The sequence below is a fragment of the Pan troglodytes genome, chromosome 20 (assembly GCF_028858775.2).
Source record: "Pan troglodytes isolate AG18354 chromosome 20, NHGRI_mPanTro3-v2.0_pri, whole genome shotgun sequence".
Classification (NCBI taxonomy): domain Eukaryota; kingdom Metazoa; phylum Chordata; class Mammalia; order Primates; family Hominidae; genus Pan; species Pan troglodytes.
The window spans coordinates 13,342,429-13,359,580 of record NC_072418.2 but is presented as its reverse complement, the minus strand read 5'-3'; the positions used below and the strand labels follow the sequence as shown (position 1 = coordinate 13,359,580).

General features: G+C 51.6%; 1 protein-coding gene across 4 annotated transcripts in view; it reads right to left on the bottom strand.

The window, feature by feature from the left end:
* The window catches only part of SLC44A2 (solute carrier family 44 member 2), a 42,537-nt gene that overhangs the window by 11,883 nt on the left and 13,502 nt on the right, over positions 1–17,152 (bottom strand). For 2 of the 4 annotated variants that reach the window (XM_001165972.8, XM_063800549.1), the window contains exons 2-10: positions 6,380–6,428; positions 4,887–4,960; positions 4,678–4,762; positions 1,524–1,608; positions 1,280–1,390; positions 1,130–1,190; positions 916–1,039; positions 715–798; positions 510–622 (exon numbers count right to left, since the gene is read on the bottom strand). In XM_001165972.8, the coding sequence (XP_001165972.1) occupies positions 510–622; positions 715–798; positions 916–1,039; positions 1,130–1,190; positions 1,280–1,390; positions 1,524–1,608; positions 4,678–4,762; positions 4,887–4,960; positions 6,380–6,428 (786 nt within the window). Of the gene's footprint in view, positions 1–509; positions 623–714; positions 799–915; positions 1,040–1,129; positions 1,191–1,279; positions 1,391–1,523; positions 1,609–4,677; positions 4,763–4,886; positions 4,961–6,379; positions 6,429–7,010; positions 7,231–17,152 lie in introns of those variants that run through there. The other 2 variants (XM_001165935.7, XM_009434690.5) reach the window with 2 other exon arrangements.

Below are 17,152 nucleotides of genomic sequence, written 5' to 3'. Positions count from 1 at the left end.
TGAAGCACAGTTAGGTTGAGGCACTTGCCCAAAGAATTGGCAAAGCCAGGATTTGAACCTCTGCTATTCTGGTACCAGAGTATGCATCCTTAACTACGGTGCTGAGACATTTTTTCTTTTTTTTTTTTTGAGATGGAGTTTCGCTCTTGTTGCCCAGGCTGGAGTGCAATGGCGTGATTTCGGCTCACCACAACCTCCGCCTCCCAGGTTCAAGCGATTCTCCTGCCTCAGCCTCCTGAGTAGCTGGGATTACAGGCATGCACCTCCATGCCTGGCTGATTTTGTATTTTTAGTAGAGACGGGGTTTCTCCATGTTGGTCAGGCTGGTCTTGAACTCCTGACCTCAGGTGATCTACCTGCCTCGGCCTCCCAAAGTGCTGGGATTACAGGCGTGAGCCACCGCGCCCGGCCTGACTTTTTTTTGTTTTCCTGATGGGCCATTTCCACGGGAAAGGGCAGGGCAGTGTGCAGATTCAGGAAAGAGAAGACACAGGGAGGGGGTAACGCACCGTAGCCCAGCACCAGAATCACCATGATGATCATCACCCAGACCATAATACCAGCCAGGAAGCGAAGCAGGATGATGAACAGGAGGCTCATCGCCATGGCAATGACCAGGCCTCTGGGGAAAAGAAAACGGTCATGAACAGACTCCACCCTCGGCCAGGCTTAGAGGGGGCAGCCAGGGGAGAGGCCCCTTCCCTCCTGACTTACATGATAATCCAGTACCAAGAGACGGTGTAATCTTCAAATATGCGCATGGCGAGTTGCCGCGCCTCTAGGACTCCATTGGCTTTCCTGGGGGAAGGAGAACAAGGCTCGGGTCAGACCCTCTTCCGTGATCAGGCCAACCACAGGGGATGCCTGTCCCACCCAGAAAAGTGCGACCCCGGCGCGGTGCGCCAATATCCTCACTTGGCGCCCTCCACCAGGTCTGTGATGTTTTTCCGGGAGCCATGCCCATCCTCATAGGTCGTCTCATTGCCCACCATCAGGACACCCTTGTAGGCGTGGATAGCGGGGAAGCATCTCCGGGCCACTGCATGGAGCAGAGGATGGCACCAGTCAGGCTGAGCCTCTGCACAGCCTCCCCGTCACCACCTGAGCCTCCTGGGATCCCCTGACTCACAGGGTTTGCTGGGGATGAGGACAGCAGGGCAGTCACCATCTCGAAGCACCTCAGCCACTCCCTGCCAAGAGAGATGGAGGGAGGTGAGTCCCCAAGTCTAGTACACTGCCACTGCCCATACCTGGGCTCTCAGGACAGTCTACAACTCACTTTATTGTTCTTGAAGCCAGGAACACAGAACTGCTTATAGTACTCAAAGTCCCGGGAGCTGCGAGCATTCAGGTACGTGAGGTAGCGGTCGGGGCATTTTTCCACGCAGATCTGGGAGGGGAGAAGGAAGGGATGGGGTGGAGTTGGGGCAGACCGCTCAGGACTGAGGTCCCAGCCCACATTCACAGGGGGAAAAGGATGGGAAGCGGGGAGAGGAAAAAGGGAACGGTGCGGACCAGGTTACCTGGGGGGTGGGACATTGGAATTCCAGCAGAACCAGGGGGCTGGCACATTTCACAATGTTGAAATAAAACAGATAGGGTTTGTTCCTGGAGTTAGAGAGTTAGAGAAGGGAGAATGGAAACTGTTAAGATTTCTTTCTTTCTTTTTTTTTTGAGACAGAGTCTCGCTCTTGTTGCCCAGGATGGAGTGCAATGGTGTGATCTCGGCTCACCGCAACCTCCGCCTCCCGGGTTCAAGCAATTCTCCTGCCTCAGCCTCCCGAGTAGCTGGGATTACAGGTGCCCGCTACCAAGCCCGGCTAATTTTTGTATTTTTAGTAGAGATGGGGTTTCCACCATGTTGGCCAGGCTGGTCTCAAACTCCTGACCTCAGGTGATCCGCCTGCCTTGGCCTCCCAAAGTGTTGGTATTACAGGTGTAAGCCACCACACCCGACCTGTTAAGACTTCTTAACCACCCTATAGAAAACTTTTTTAATTTTTCTCTCTTTTTTTTTTTAGATGGAGTCTTGCTCTGTTGCCTAGGCTGGAGTGCAATGGTGTGATGTGGGCTCACTACAACCTCCGCCTCCTGGGTTCAAGCAATTCTCCTGCCTCAGCCTCCCGAGTAGCTGGGACTACAGGTGCCTGCCACGATGCCCAGCTAATTTTTGTATTTTTAGTGGAGACGGGGTTTTGCCATGTTGGCCACACTGGTCTCGAACTCCTGACCTCAGGTGATCCACCCGCCTCAGCCTCCCAAAGTGTTGGGATTATATGCATGAGCCACTGTGCCCGGCCTCTTTTGTTTTTTTTTCTTTTTTGAGACAAGAGTCTTTCTCTGTTGCCCAGACAGAGCAAGCAGTGGCACAATCTTGGCTCACTGCAGCCTCTACCTCCTAGGATCAAGTGATCCTCCACCTCATCCTCCTGAGCAGCTGAGACTACAGGCGTGCGCAACCACATCTGGCTAATTTTTTGTATTATTGGTAGCGACAGAATTTCACCATGTTGCCCAGGCTGGTGTCAAGCGATCCTCCAGTCTGGGCCTCCCTAAGTACTGGGATTACAGGCGTGAGCCACCATGCCCAGCCTATTGTTTCCTTTAAGATATTTTATATGGCCGGGTGCAGTAACTCACACCTGTAATCCCAGCACTTTTGGAGGCCAAGGCAGGCGGATCACCTGAGGTCAGGAGTTCGAGACCAGCCTGGCCAACGTGGCGAAACCCCGTCTCTACTAAAAATACAAAAAATTAGCTGGGTGTGGTGGCGGGCGCCTGTAATCCCAGCTACTTAGGAGGCTGAGGCAGGAGAATTGCTTGAACCTGGGTGGTGGAGGTTGCGGTGAGCCAAGATCGCACCATTGCACTCCAGCCCAGGCGACAGAGCGAGACTCTGTCTCAAAAAAAAAAAAAAAAAAAAAGATATTTTATATAGGGCCAGGCAGGGTGGCTCAGGCCTGTCTTGTGCCAGCACTTTGGAAGGCCCAGGTGGGAAGATCGCTTAAGCCCAGGAGTTCCAGGCTGTAGCGAGCTATGATCCTGCCACTGGCTGACAGAGCGAGACACTGTGTCAAAATAATAATAATAGTAATAATAATAATAGGCCGGGTGTGGTGGCTCACACCCGTAATACCAGCAGTTTGGGAAGCCAAGGCAGGCAGATAACCTGAGGTCAGGAGATCGAGACCAGCCTGACCAATATGATGAAACCCCGTCTCTACTAAAAATACAAAAATTAGCTGGGCATGGTGGCATATGCCTGTAATCTCAGCAACTCGGGAGGCTGAGGCAGGAGAACCGCTTGAACCCGGGAGACGGAGGTTGCAGTGGGCTGAGATTGTGCCATTGCACTCTAGCCTGGGTAACAAGAGCAAAATTCTGTTTCAAAATAATAATAGTAATAATAATAATAATAATAGTTTAAAAACTGCAGCATCAGCAACTCTATGCCAGGTGCCATTCTTTTTTTTTTTTTTTTGAGATGGAGTCTTGCTCTGTTGCCTAGGCTGGAGTGCAGTGGCACGATCTTGGCTCATTGCAACCTCTGCCTCCCAGGTTCAAGCAATTCTCCTGCCTCAGCCTCCTGAGTAACCGGGATTACAGGAACATGCCACAATGCCCAGCTAATTTTTTTGTATTTTTAGTAGAGACGGGGTTTCACCATGTTGACTAGGCTGGTCTTGATCCTCCCACCTCAGCCTCCCAAAGTGTGCTGGGATTACAGGTGTGAGCCACCACGCCCAGCGATGCCAGGTGGCATTCTAAGCTCTGTACATGTATTGGCACATCTAACCATCAAAATAGCCCCATGAGGGTGGGACTGTTATGATCCTCATTTTAGAGATGAGGAAAACGAGGTTCAGAGATTGAGACACCTGCCCTAGGTCACAGAGCCAGGAAGTGACGCCACTCAGGCTGTGCTTGCTCTGTTGTCTCACCTGTTCATCACCACCTGACGCGTAATCCAGGACTGTCCCCTCTCAGTCTCTCCCGCCCTTAAAATGTGTGCTGCCAGAGAACAGGATGCTTACTATCTCATTTAGAGCTGTGTGTCCCCAAGGACTAGACTAGTGGCTGAGGGTAGTGGGACGTTTATCAGTACTTGTTTTCTTTTCTTGTTGTTTTGTTGAGACCAGGTCTCGCTCTGTCGTCCAGGCTGGAGTGCAATGGTACAATCATACCTTACTGCAGCCTTGGCCTCCCAGCTCAAGCGATCCTCCCACCTCAGCCTGCTGGGTAGCTGGGACTAGAGGTGTGCCCCACCACGTCCACCTAATTTTTGTTTGTTTGTTTTGAGACAGAGTCTCACTCTGTCCCCCAGGCTAAAGTGCAGTGGCACGATCTCGGCTCATTGCAACTTCTGCCTCCTGGGTTCAAGTGATTCTCCTGCCTCAGCCTCCTGAGTAGCTGGGATTACAGGCATGTGCCACCATGCCTGGCTAATTTGTGTATTTTTAGTGGAGACGGGGTTTTGCCATGTTGGCCAGGCTGGTCTCGAACTCCTAGCCTAAAGCAATACTCCTGCCTCAGCCTCCCAAAGTGTTGGAATTTCGGGCGTGAGTCACCACGCCCAGCCTATAAGCACTTGTTAACTGGACTTAGAGAGATGGGGAATGCCTAGAATCTTCTGCCCCCTCTTCCCCAGCCCCACCAGGCCGCAAGGAGTCAACTCACTCGTTTTTTGTGCCCTTCTGCCCGCAGAACTCGCCCCGGCTATCAGTGGGGTAGATCACCTTTCGAGGGTCTCCATGAGTCCAGGCTGTGGAAAGATCCAGGGATACTGAGACACTGCCACTCCTCAGATCCAGCCCTGTTCCCATTCCAGAGGCCATGGCTGCCTCCGCCTACCCTGCAACTCCAAGTCCTGCTCATTCTCTACTCACCTATGATGCCTACAGCCACGTAGCCCACAATGGCCAGGAGCAGGAACACACAGCATATGACATCCGTGCAGCCCCTGGGGAGCAGAGGGGCAGCGTTTGGAGGAGGCTTGGTGCTGTGTGCACCATGGGCCCATCTGCCCTCTGCAAACACCCTCATCCATGTGTTATTTGGACAAATTTTCCTGAGTCGTTTGAATGCCGTACCAAAGGGCACATGCATTTTAATTTTTATTTCATTTCATTTTTTAATTTTGTGCAACAGAGTCTCACTCCGTCATCCAGGCTGGAGTACAGTGGCATGATCATAGCTCACTACAGCCTCGAACTCCTGGGCTCAAGTGATCCTCCTGCCTCAGCTTCCCAAGTAGTTGAGACTACAGGTGCACACCACCACACATTTTTTTTTAATTTATATACATTCTGTAGAGACAAGGTCTCGCTATGTTGCCCAAGCTAGACTTTTTTTTTTTTTTTTGAGAGGGAGTCTCACTCTGTCGCCCAGGCTGGAGTGCAGTGGAACGATCTCAGCTTACTGCAACCTCTACCTCCCAGGTTCAAGCGATTCTCCTGCCTCAGTCTCCCAAGTAGCTGGGATTATAGGTGCCCAGCACTATGCTAATTCTTGTATTTTTAGTAGAGACAGGGTTTCACCATGTTAGCCAGGCTGGTCTCGAACTCCTGACCTCAAGTGATCCACCTGCCTTGGCCTCCCAAAGTGCTGGGATTATAGGTATGAGCCACCGTGCCTGGCTGTATTTTATTTTTTTGTTATTATTTTTTTGAGACAGAGTCTCGCTCTTGTCCTCCAGGCTGGAGTGCAGTGGTGCAATCTCAGCTTACTGCAATCTCCACCTCCCAGGTTCAAGCAATTCTCCTGCCTCAGCCTCCTGAGTAGCCTCTGAGTAGTCACAGCTACTGGGGAGGCTGAGACAGAAGAAGTGCTTGAACCAGGAGGGGAAGGTTGCAGTGAGCTGAGATTGCACCACTCCAGCCTGGGTGACAGAGCGAGACTCCATCTCAAAAATAAGTAAATAAATAAATAAATATAAACATGGTAAAAATTAAGTCCAGGCCAGGTGTGGTAACTCACACCTGTAATCCCAGCACTTTGGGAGGCCAAGGCAGGTGGATCGCTTTGAGCTCACGAGGTCGAGACCAGCATGGGCAACACAGCGAAACATCTCTGCTAAAAGTACAAAAAAAAAAAAAAAAATTAGCCAGGTGTGGTGGTGCACGCCTGTAATCCCAGCTACTTGGGAGACTGAGGTGGGAGAATTGCTCGAACCCGGGAGGCGAAGGTTGCAGTGAGCCGAGATTGAGATCGCGCCACTACACTCCAGCCTGGTGACAGAGCAAGACTCCATCTCAAAAAAAAAAAAAAAGTTTCAAATATTTGTCACCAGTTTGTTGGAGAACAGATGGGAGGGGGTGTGAAGAGACAGGGATTGGGGTAGTATTAGCAGGGAGAACCCCCCAAAACCCAGAGCTCTTACCTATTGTAAATGGGTCCTTTGAAAGTGGGATCATACTTCTGTGGCGTTCCTGAAGTCAAGAAGATTAAGATGGATGGGATTGGAGACCTGAACCAAGACAGGGCTGGGAGAGCCCCCCTCCCAAAAGCCCCTAGGGGTGTCTTTGCCTTGGCGAGAATAAAATTCAGAGACCTGTGGAATTTTCTGCCTCACCCACCTCCAGGTAACCACACCCAAGCCCCCAGTTCTGGCAGGCCAGGACAGGGGAGGAAGGAGGGATCACTAACTGTGAACAAACTTATTAACTGGCGGCCACCCACTGGGAAGAGGGCTGAAATGGTGGCCACCAGGGAACCAGGTGAAGATGGGGAAGATCTGAGGTGGGATAGGGGGAAGGAGGCGCCGGCAGCAGTGCCAGGCAGAGGGGTACAGGGGCAGGTCCTTCGGGTAGGGGAGAGTAAGGAGGGTCGTCTGCGAGGCTGCGGGGGATAAGTGGGGTGAAGGGGCCTGGCTGATGGTGGGGAGGCTCCAGGCGCAGATTTGCAATTGCGCTCCCCCTCCAGCCCCCTTCCCTGCGCCCCATGTCCTCTCAAGGCCCCCTCCGAGGGACCGAGGGGTCGGCCCGGGGCTACGGGCGGGGGTCGCTGCCTACCGTGTTTCCCGTAGTAGTGGGGCCGCTCGTCCCCCATCCCTGCAGGCGACCAGCCCCGGCGGCCGCCCGCGCTCTCTCCCGCGCCCCCTCGGCCCTCCCGAGTCTGGAGGGAGGCACTGACCGCGCGACTGGCGGCGGCTCCTCCCAGCACAGCGCCAGGCGGGGCGGCCCAAACCGGTCAGACCGGCCCGAGCTGGGCAGCTGCCCAGACTAAAGGACCCGGGAGGGCGCGGGCGGGGCTGCAGCTGCTCCCGCCACTCACCGGCCGGCCGGATTTAGCCTTCCCCGCCCCCACCCGGGAACCCTGCGGCTTCACCCTGGGAACACCCTGCCACCGGGCGATGCCGCCTAGAACCCCTGGCCACCCTGAAAGGGCGTTTCCGTGGCTTCGTTTTGCAGGTGTGGAAACTGAGGCACTGGGAGGGAAAACGGCCCACTGCCCAAACCCAGACAAGCAACTGTGGAATGTTGGTGCTGAAAACTTCTCCAAGCTGTGCAGGAAATTAGTTTTCTTTCTGTCTGCTGCTTTTTTTTTTTTTGAGACAGGATCTCCCTCTGTTGCCCAGGCTGGAGTGCAGTGGTGCAATCACAGCTCATCGCAGTCTCGACCTCCCTGCCTCAAGCCATCCTCCTGACTATGCCTCCTGAGTAGCTGGGACTACAGGTGCTCTACTGCACTCGGCTAATTTTTAATTTTTTTGTAGAGATGGGATCTTGCTATGTTGCCCAGGCTCATCTTTAACTCCTGGACTCGTGGGCTCCTCCCACCGTGGCCCCCCAAAGGGCTGGGATTACCTGCGTGCACTACTGGGCCTGACCTTAGAACAAGTATTTATTCAGCCCTTAGTGGGTGCAGGCCTTGGGCGGGGCACCGCATACAGTGAGGAACCAGAGAGACCCAATCTCCACCCTTGTGGAGCCCACATCTTCCTGGGTCGCCCTGAATTCAAATGCTCCTTCTGCACCCTCTGAACTAGAGGATACTTAACAAAGGGCTTATCTTCCTTAAGCCTCAGTTTCCTCAACTGCAAAATGAGGCTAAAGTATGAAACCAAAACTGACGTCAAAGAGCAGGCATAGGCCAGGCGCAGTGGCTCATGCCTGTAATCCCAGCACTCTGGGAGGCTGAGGCAGGTCGATCAGGATTTCTAAGCCAGCCTGGCCAACATGGTGAAACCCCTTCTCTACTAAAAACACAAACATTAGCCAGTGTGGTGGCACATGCCTGTAATCCCAGCTACTTGGGAAGCTGAGGCAGGAGAATCGCTTAAACCCAGGAGGTGGAGGTTGCAGTGAGCCAAGATCGCCTCAGCGCACTCCAACCTGGGGGACAGAGTGAGACTCTGTCTCCAAAAAGAAAAAGAAAAAAGAAAATAGGCTGGGTGTGGTGGCTAACACCTATAATCCCAGCACTTTGGGAGGCCGAGATGGGCAGATCATGAGGTCAAGAGATCGAGACCATCCTGGCCAACTTGGTGAAACCCCATCTGTACTAAAAATACAAAAATTAGCTGGATGTTGTGGTGCGCACCTGTACTCCCAGCTACTTGGGATGATGAGGCAGGAGAATCACTTGAACCTGAGAGGCGGAGGTTGCAATGAGCCGAGATCATGCCACTGCACTCCAGCCTGGGTGACAGAGCGAGTGTCTCAAAAAATCAATCAATCAATCAATAAACCAAAAATCAGCCGGGTGTGGTGGTTCATGCCTGTAATCCCAGCACTGTGGGAGGCCGAGGCGGGCAGATCACTGAGGTCAGGAGTTCGAGACCAGCCTGGCCAACAAGGCAAAACCTTGTCTGTACTAAAAATACAAAAATTAGCCAGGTGTGGTGGTGGGCACCTGTAATCCCAGCTACTGGGGAGGCTGATACAGTAGGAGAATCGTTTGAACCTGGGAGGTGGAGGTTGCAGTGAGCCGAGATTATGCCACTGTACTCCAGCCTGGGCGACAGAGCGAGACTCCGCCTCAAAAAAAAAATACAACACAATAAAAATAGAGACAGGATCTCACTGTGTTACCCAGGCTGGGCTCAAACTCCTGGCCTTAAGCAATCCTCCCACCTCAACCTCCCAAAGTGCCAGGATTGCAGGCACGAGTCACCACGCCACAACCTGCCTCTACTTGAATATTTATAGATATTTATAGTGCAGCCAATTATTTGGTTAACATGGCATTATACAGGTGGTGTGGAGGTATCCTCAACAGGAATATACATTTAGTGCTGGGTGTACACAGACAGCATGACGTTATACAGTCAGCGTGATCATATACATTTGGTGTCCAATAATTGTAGCTGCTGCCTTAGACTCTAGGACTCGCAGGCAGGGCTCTGGTCACTAACTCAACTTATCCTTAAAAAGGCGCCCTCTCCTCCTAGTAGCCACCAGCAGAGGGGCCCTGTCTAAACACCTGGACCACAGGCAAGGCCTGAGGCGCCAGGTCATGCCCTGGGGTGACCCAGACTCCTAAAGAAGCCCTGTGGTTCTCGAAGTCTCTGCCAGCCCAAAGGCTGGCTGGTCCCACCCTACCCATTCCAAGCAGTGGACAAAGAGAGCGAGCCACAGGCCTCTTCTCTTCCCAACTACACAGGGTGCCCTGGGGACAAATTATTCAGGCCCCACCCACCAGCTCCACACTGAGAAGTCCCAAAAGTTAAGCCCTCTGGAAACCCTTGTCTCTGAGCTGCACACCCATGTGACATCTGTCTCCCCCCAACACACGTGAGCATCTCATACTCAGTGCGGCGGCATCTAAGCTTTTTTGTTTTTGAGACAGGGTCTCACTCTGTCGCCCAGGCTGGAATGCAGTGGCATAATCACAGCTCACTGTAGCTTTGACCTCCTGGGCTCAGGCGATCCTCCCACCTCAGCCTCCTGAGTAGCTGGGATCACAGGCACGCACCACCACACTCAGGTAATTTTTTGTATTTTTAGTAGACAGGGTCTCGCAATGTTGCCCAGGCTGGTCTGGAACTCCTGGCCTCAGGGATCCTCCCACCTCAGCCTTCCAAAGTGCTGTAATTATAGGTGTGAGCCACCGTGCCTGGCCTGTCCAAGCTTCTGATTATCCCATGACTCCGCTCCATCCTCCCACGTGCTCTGGCCAGGAACCTGGGCTGCCTCTCTGCTTGAGATCAGTTTTGCCTTCAGAGCTATCCAGAATCCAACCTCTTCTCACCTGCTCCTCAAGCACCCACTCTTTCACACAGCCCTGTCATCTCCTGCCTGGACCAACACAGACACTTTCTATCCTCACTATAGCGGCCAGAGACATCTGTGCACATCTAAGTCAGGACACATCCCTGCTCTGCTCAGAAACCTCCATGGTTCCCACCTCATTCCGAGGAAAAAGCCCAGCTCTTCGCCACAGCCCACAAAGCCTTGCATGACCTGCCCTGTCACCTCCCTGCCCTCACCTCCTCCCTCTCTCTCTCCATGGCTTACTATATTCAGCCTCACTGGCCTCCTGGGTACGTCCCACGCTCAGCAGGCATGGTCTGACCTCAGGGCCTTTGCACTAGCTGCTCGGTCCCTCTGCTTAGAATGCTCTTCTCTCAGACATCCATACAGCTCCGTTGCCTTCAGGCCTTGCCTGAAATATCACCTTGGCAAGGCGTGGTGGCTCACGCCTGTCATCCTAGCACTTGGGGAGGCTGAGACAGGCAGATCACTGGAGGCCAGTAGTTCGAGACCAGCCTGGGCAACACTGTGAAACCCCATCTCTACTAAAAGTACAAAAATTAGCCAGGTGAGGCCAGGTGCAGTGGCTCACGCCTATAATCCCAGCACTTTGGGAGGCCAAGGTGGGCAGATCACCTGAGGTCGGGAGTTCCAGACCAGCCTGACCAACATGGAGAAACCCTGTTTCTATTACTACAAAAATTAGCCGGGGCGAGGTGGTGCATGCCTGTAGTCCCAGCTACTTGGGAGGCTGAGGCACGAGAATCGCTTGAACCTGGGAAGCGGAGGTTGCAGCAAGCTGAGATCATGCCATTGCACTCCAGCCTGGGCAACAAGAGTGAAACTCCGTCTCAAAAATAAATAAATTAAATTAAAAATTAGCCAGGTGTGGTGACACATACCTGTAGTCCCAGCAACTTGGGAGATGGAGGTGGGAGGATCACCTGAGACCAAGAGGTCGAGGCTGCAATAAGCCAAGATCCTGGCACTGCACTCCAGCCTGGGTGACAGAGCAAGACTCCATCTAAAAGAAAACCCACAAAAACAAAACAAAAAAAAAACACCCAACCATCCCTTTCCTCTCTGTCCTATGACCTTTTCTTTTCTTTCTTTCATTTTTTTTTTCTTTTTTGAGGCAGAGTCTCGCTCTGTCACCCAGGCTGGAGTGCAGTGGTGCCATCTAGGCTCACTGCAACCTCCACCTCCCGGGTTCAAGTAGTTCTCCTGCCTCAGGCTCCCAAGTAGCTGGGACTACAGGCACACACCAGCGTGCCTGGCTGATTTTTGTATTTTTAGTAGCAGAGACTGGCTTTTACCATGTCTCTACTACTGGTCTCGAACTCCTGACCTCAAGTGATCTGCCCACCTTGGCCTCCCAAAGTGCTGGGATTATAGGCATGAGCCACTATACCTGGCCCCTATGACTTTCTCTTTGTTGTTATTATCAAATAGAGTCTTGCTTTGTCACTCAGCCTGGAATGCAGTGGAGCAATCATAGCTCACTGCAGCCTAAACCTCCTAGGCTCAAATGATCTTCTCGCCTCAGCCTCCCAAGTAGCTGTGACTATAGGCACACACCACCATGCCTGCCTAATTTTAAAATTTTTTGTAGACCAGTGTCTCGCTATGTTGCCCAAGGCTGTTCTCAAACTCCTGTGCTCAATGGGCTCAAGCCTTCCTCCCACCTCGGCCTCCCAAAACCCTGGGGTTACAGATGTGATACATTTTGCTTCTTATCACCATCTGACATGTTAGACATTTGCTTATTGGTTGTTAATTATCTGCCCTCTTGCCTATTGCCTGCATAAGGACAGGGATTTGTGTGTCTTTCATTCCGGCTGCGTCCCCAGTACACAGCATAGCCCCTGGCATAAAACAAACATTTAATAAGTATTTGTTGAATGAATAGCCACAATATATAATACATGTATGTAGAGTGAACACTGAAAATAAAAACGCAGCTTAGAATTTTCTAAGGGTACATATTTTAAAAATTAATTTGCGTTTTTTGTTTGTTTGTTTGTTTTTTGGAGATGGAGTCTTGCTCTGTTGCCCGATCTTGGCTCACTGCAACATCCAGGTTCAAGTGATTCTTCTGCCTCAGCACCCCCGGGTAACTGGAATTACAGGCACACACCACTATGCCAGGCTAATTTTTGTATTTTTAGTAGAGATGGGGTTTCACTATGTTTGCTAGGCTGGTCTCAAACTCCTGACCTCAGGCGATCCGCCCACCTCAGCCTCCCAAGGTGCTGGGATTACAGGCATGAGCCACAGCGCCGAGTAATTTTTTTTTTGTTTTTGTTTTTGAGACAAAGCCTCACTCTGTTGCCCAGTCTGGAGTGTGGTGAAACAATCTTGGCTCACTGCAACCTCCACCTGCTGGCTCAAGTGATCCTCCCACCTCAGCCTCTCGAGTAGCTGGGACTACCCACACACCATTGCACCCAGCTAATTTTTTTTTGATTTTTTTTTGTAGAGACAGTATTTCACCATGTTGCCCAGGTTGGAGATTTGCAAATTTTTTTTGAGACGGAGTCTCGCTCTGTCACCCAGGCTGGAGTGCAGTGGCATGATCTCGGCTCACTGCAACCTCAGCCTCCCAGGTTCAAGCGATTCTCCTGCCTCAGCCTCCCAAGTAGCTGGGACTACAGGTGCACGCCACCACGCCTGGCTAATTTTTTGTATTTTAGTAGAGATGGGGTTTCACTGTGTTGCCCAGGCTAGTCGCGAACTCCTGAGCTCAGGCAATCCGCCTGCCTCGGCCTCCGGAAGTGCTGGGATTACAGGTGTGAGCCACTGCGTCCGGCGGAGATTTGCTAATTTTATACTTAAATGAATCTCAGGCCAGGCGTAGTGGCTGACGCCTGTAATCCCAACATTTGGCAAGAGAATTGCTTGACTCCAGGAGTTCAACACTAGCCTGGGCAATATATTGAGACCTCGTCTCTACAAAAATATTTTTTCTTTTTTGTATTGCAAATCGAGCAGCCTCCTGAGCCAAAGTAGGCTCTGAGGCTTAAAAAAAAAACAACACTTTTTTTTTTTTTCTGAAACATGGTCTGGCTGTATTGCCCAGGCTGGAGTACAGTGTCACGATCTCGGCTCACTGCAACCTCTACCCTCTGAGCTCAAGCCCATCTCCCTCAGCCTCCCAAGTGGCTGAGACTACAGACACACAACACCACGCCCGGCTAATTTTTTATATTTTTTTGTAGGGACTGGGCTTTGCCATGTTGCCCAGCTGGTCTCGAACTCTTGAGTTCCAGCGACGCACCCGCCTCGGCTTCCCAAAGTGCTGGGATTACAGGTGTGAGCCACTGTGCCCGGCCAAAATTTTAAAAAACTAGCTGGGCATGATGTGCCTGTAGTCCCAGCTACTGGGGAAGCCTAGGGTGGGAGGATCACGTCAGCCCGGGAGGTTCAGGTTCAGGTTTCAGGGAGCTCTGATTGCGCCACTGCCCTACAGCCTGGGTGACATAGTGTGACCCTGTATCAAAAAAAAAAAAAAAAAAAAAAGAATTGTATACATGATACATGTAGAATTTGCAGGGAAAGGATAAATTCTTTATTCAGTAGCCCTGAATGTATATTAGGGAGAAAAGGCCAGGCATGGTGGCTCATGCCTGTAATCCTAGCACTTTGGGAGGCCGAAGCAGGCGGATTGCCTGAGCTCAGGAGTTTGAGACCAGCCTGAGCAACACGGCGAAACCCTGCCTCTACTAAAATACACAAAAAAATTAGGCAAGCATGGCCGGATCACGAGGTCAGGAGATCGAGACCATCCTGGCTAACACGGTGAAACCCTGTCTCTACTAAAAATACAAAAAATTAGCCGGGCGTGGTGGCGGACACCTGTAGTCTCAGCTACTCGGAAGGCTGAGGCAGGAGAATGGCGTGAACCAGGGAGGCGGAGCTTGCAGTGAGTCGAGATGGCGCCACTGCACTCCAGCCTGGGCAACAGAGCACGACTCCGTCTCAAAAAAAAAAAAAAAAAAAAATGGCCGGGCGCAGTGGCTTACACCTGTAAACCCAGCACTTTGGGAGGCGAAGGCGGGCGGATCACAAGGTCAGGAGATCGAGACCATCCTGGCTAACATGGTGAAACCCCATCTCTACTAAAAATACAAAAAATTAGCCGGGTGTGGCAGCATGTGTCTGTAGTCCCAGCTACTCGGGAGGCTGAGGCAGAAGAATGGCGTGAACCCGGGAGTGGAGCTTGAAGTAAACTGAGACTACGACACTGCACTCCAGCCTGGGCGACAGAGCGAGACTCCGTCTCAAAAAAAAAAAAAAAAAAAAAAAAATTAGCCAGGCATGGTGGCAGGCGCCTGTAGTCCCAGCTACTCGGGAGTTTGAGGCAGGAGAATGGCATGAACCCGGGAGGCGGAGGTTGCAGTGAGCCGAGATCACGCCACTGCACTTCCAGCCTGGATGAGAAGAGTGAAACTGTCTAAAAGAAAAAAAATTCCACATGGATTAATCACGCAAACATAGAAAACTCAAAACTATTACAAGTATGAAGGGAAAGCATAAGAGAATACTTCTACCATCAGATAGGCAGTAAGACCGGTAAAGCCAGAAGGCAGAGAGACAAGGGAGTACCGGAAGTTTCTGGTGTCAGCTAGAATGGCAGAGGGTGAACGGCCGCATAGAGACAGCCAGTGGTGAGCAAAGAGAACTCACTACCTTTCAGATCCTCTCCACCATACTGGAGGCCATTTCATCAACCCATTTTATAGCAGACAGAACCGAGGCTCAGGAAAGGGAAGGGCTTTGCTAGTCACTTGAGCGGTCCGTTCCCAGTCTAGGTTTGATGAGTACGTGGGAGCCACGGAGGGTGTTTGAGCAGGAGCATGACAGGGCCGCGCCGGGGAGGGAACACATGAGGGAGTCTCAGCTGTCTCAGGAAAAGATTGGGGAGCCTGAGGGTTTGGTGCCATGAATGGTAAAGCTGGGACATGCCTAGCTGTGTGAACTTGAGTTACTCCTCTGTGAGATGGAGCTGAAAATGCAGAGAGAAGTGCCTGGCATACACTTGGCTCAAGGCCTGGCTTTGTGGGCTCTCAGGAAAGAGGGAACATTGGTAATATCTTGTGATGGGTTCCATTAGCTCTTATTAACATTAGCTGGGTGGGGACGAAGGGAGGCGAACAGCAAATACTAATGGTTTCTGCCCTGGGAGCCTAATCTAAACCCCGCAGGATGGGAACTCGCTATATCTTTGCAACAATGTTGCAAGATAAGAAGAAGAACAAGGGCTGGGCGTGGTGGCTCATGCCTGTAATCCTAGCACTTTGGGAGCCCGAGGCGGGTGGATCACGAGGTCAGGAGATCCAGACCATCCTGGCTAACACGGTGAAACCCCGTCTCTACTAAAAATACAAAAATTAGCCGGGCGTGGTGGCGAGAGCCTGTAGTCTCAGCTACTCAGGAGGCTGAGCCAGGAGAATGGCGTGAACCCGGGAGGCAGAGCTTGCAGTGAGCCGAGATCGCGCCACTGCACTCCAGCCTGGGCGACAGAGCAAGACTCAACCTCAAAAAAATAAAAAATAAAAGATAAGAAGAACAAGCTGGGCGTGGTGGTCCGTGCCTGTAGTCCCAGCTACCAGGGAGACTGAGGTGGGAGGATGACTGGAGCCCAGGAGTTACAGGCTGCAGTGAGCTGTGATGGCACTGCACTACAGCCTTGGCAACAGAGCAAGACCCAGTCTCTATTTTTTTTTTTTTTTTTTTGAGACAGGCGCCCACCACCATGCCCAGCTAGTTTTTGTATTTTTAGTAGAGACAGGGTTTCACCATATTGGCCAGGCTGGTCTTGAACTCCTGACCTCAGGTGATCCGCCCACCTCAGCCTCCGAAAGTGCTGGGATTACAGGCGTGAGCCACTGTGCCGGGCCCCGGTCTCTAAAAATAAAAGTAAAAATAGAGACAGGACATGGTGGCTCAATCCTGTAATCCTAGCACTTTGGGAGGCCAAGGTGGGTGGATCACTTGAGTCCAGGAGATCAAGAGCAGACTAAGCAACAGGCAAAACCTCGTCTCTACAAAAACAACAAAACAAAACAAAACAAAAAAACAAAAATTAACTGGGCGTGGTGACATGCCTTTGTAGTCCCAGCTACTTGCAAGCCTGAGGTGAGAGAATCTTTGAGCCGGGGGAGACGGAGGTTGCAGAGGGCTCAGATTGCACCACTGCACTCCAGCCTGGGAAACAGAATGAGACCCTGTCTTTTTCACTGTGTATATTGAACACAGTTTCACTCTGTTTCAATAAATAAATAAACATAATAATAAAATGTTACATGGTTCACCTCATTTCATCCTTTTTTTTTTTTTTCTTTGGAGACAGGGTCTCACTGTCACCCAGGCTGGAAAGCAGTGGCACCATCTTGGCTCACTGCAGCCACGACCTCCAGGGCTCAAGTGATCTTCCACCTCAGCTGGCACATGTCACCATGCCCGGCTAATTTTTGTATTTTTGGTAGAGACAGGGTTTCGCTATGTTGCCCAGGCTGGTCTCTAAATCCTTGGCTCAGGCAATCCCGCTTTGGCCGCCCAAAGTGCTGGGATCACAGGTGTGAGCCACCATGTCCAGCCCGCCTCATTTCATCTTTACAGCACCTCCTATCATTATCCCCATTTGACAGACAGATCAACTGAGGCCTAGAGAGAAAGAAGGTGCCCATGGTGTGAAAGATTTCAATCAGCAGACCCAAGCTGTCCAGCTCCCAAGTCAATATTTGGACAGTTAACCTTCCAACAACACAGGTTTGAGCTTCATGGTTCCCCTTAAACACAATTTTCTTCTGCCTCTGTTACCCCTGAGACAGCAAGACCAACCCCTGCCCTTCCTCTTCCTCCTCAGCTCACTCAATGTGAAGACCTTTTTTTTTTTTTTTTTTGAGACGGAGTCTCCCTCTGTTGCCCAGGCTGGAGTGCACTGGTGTGATCTCGGC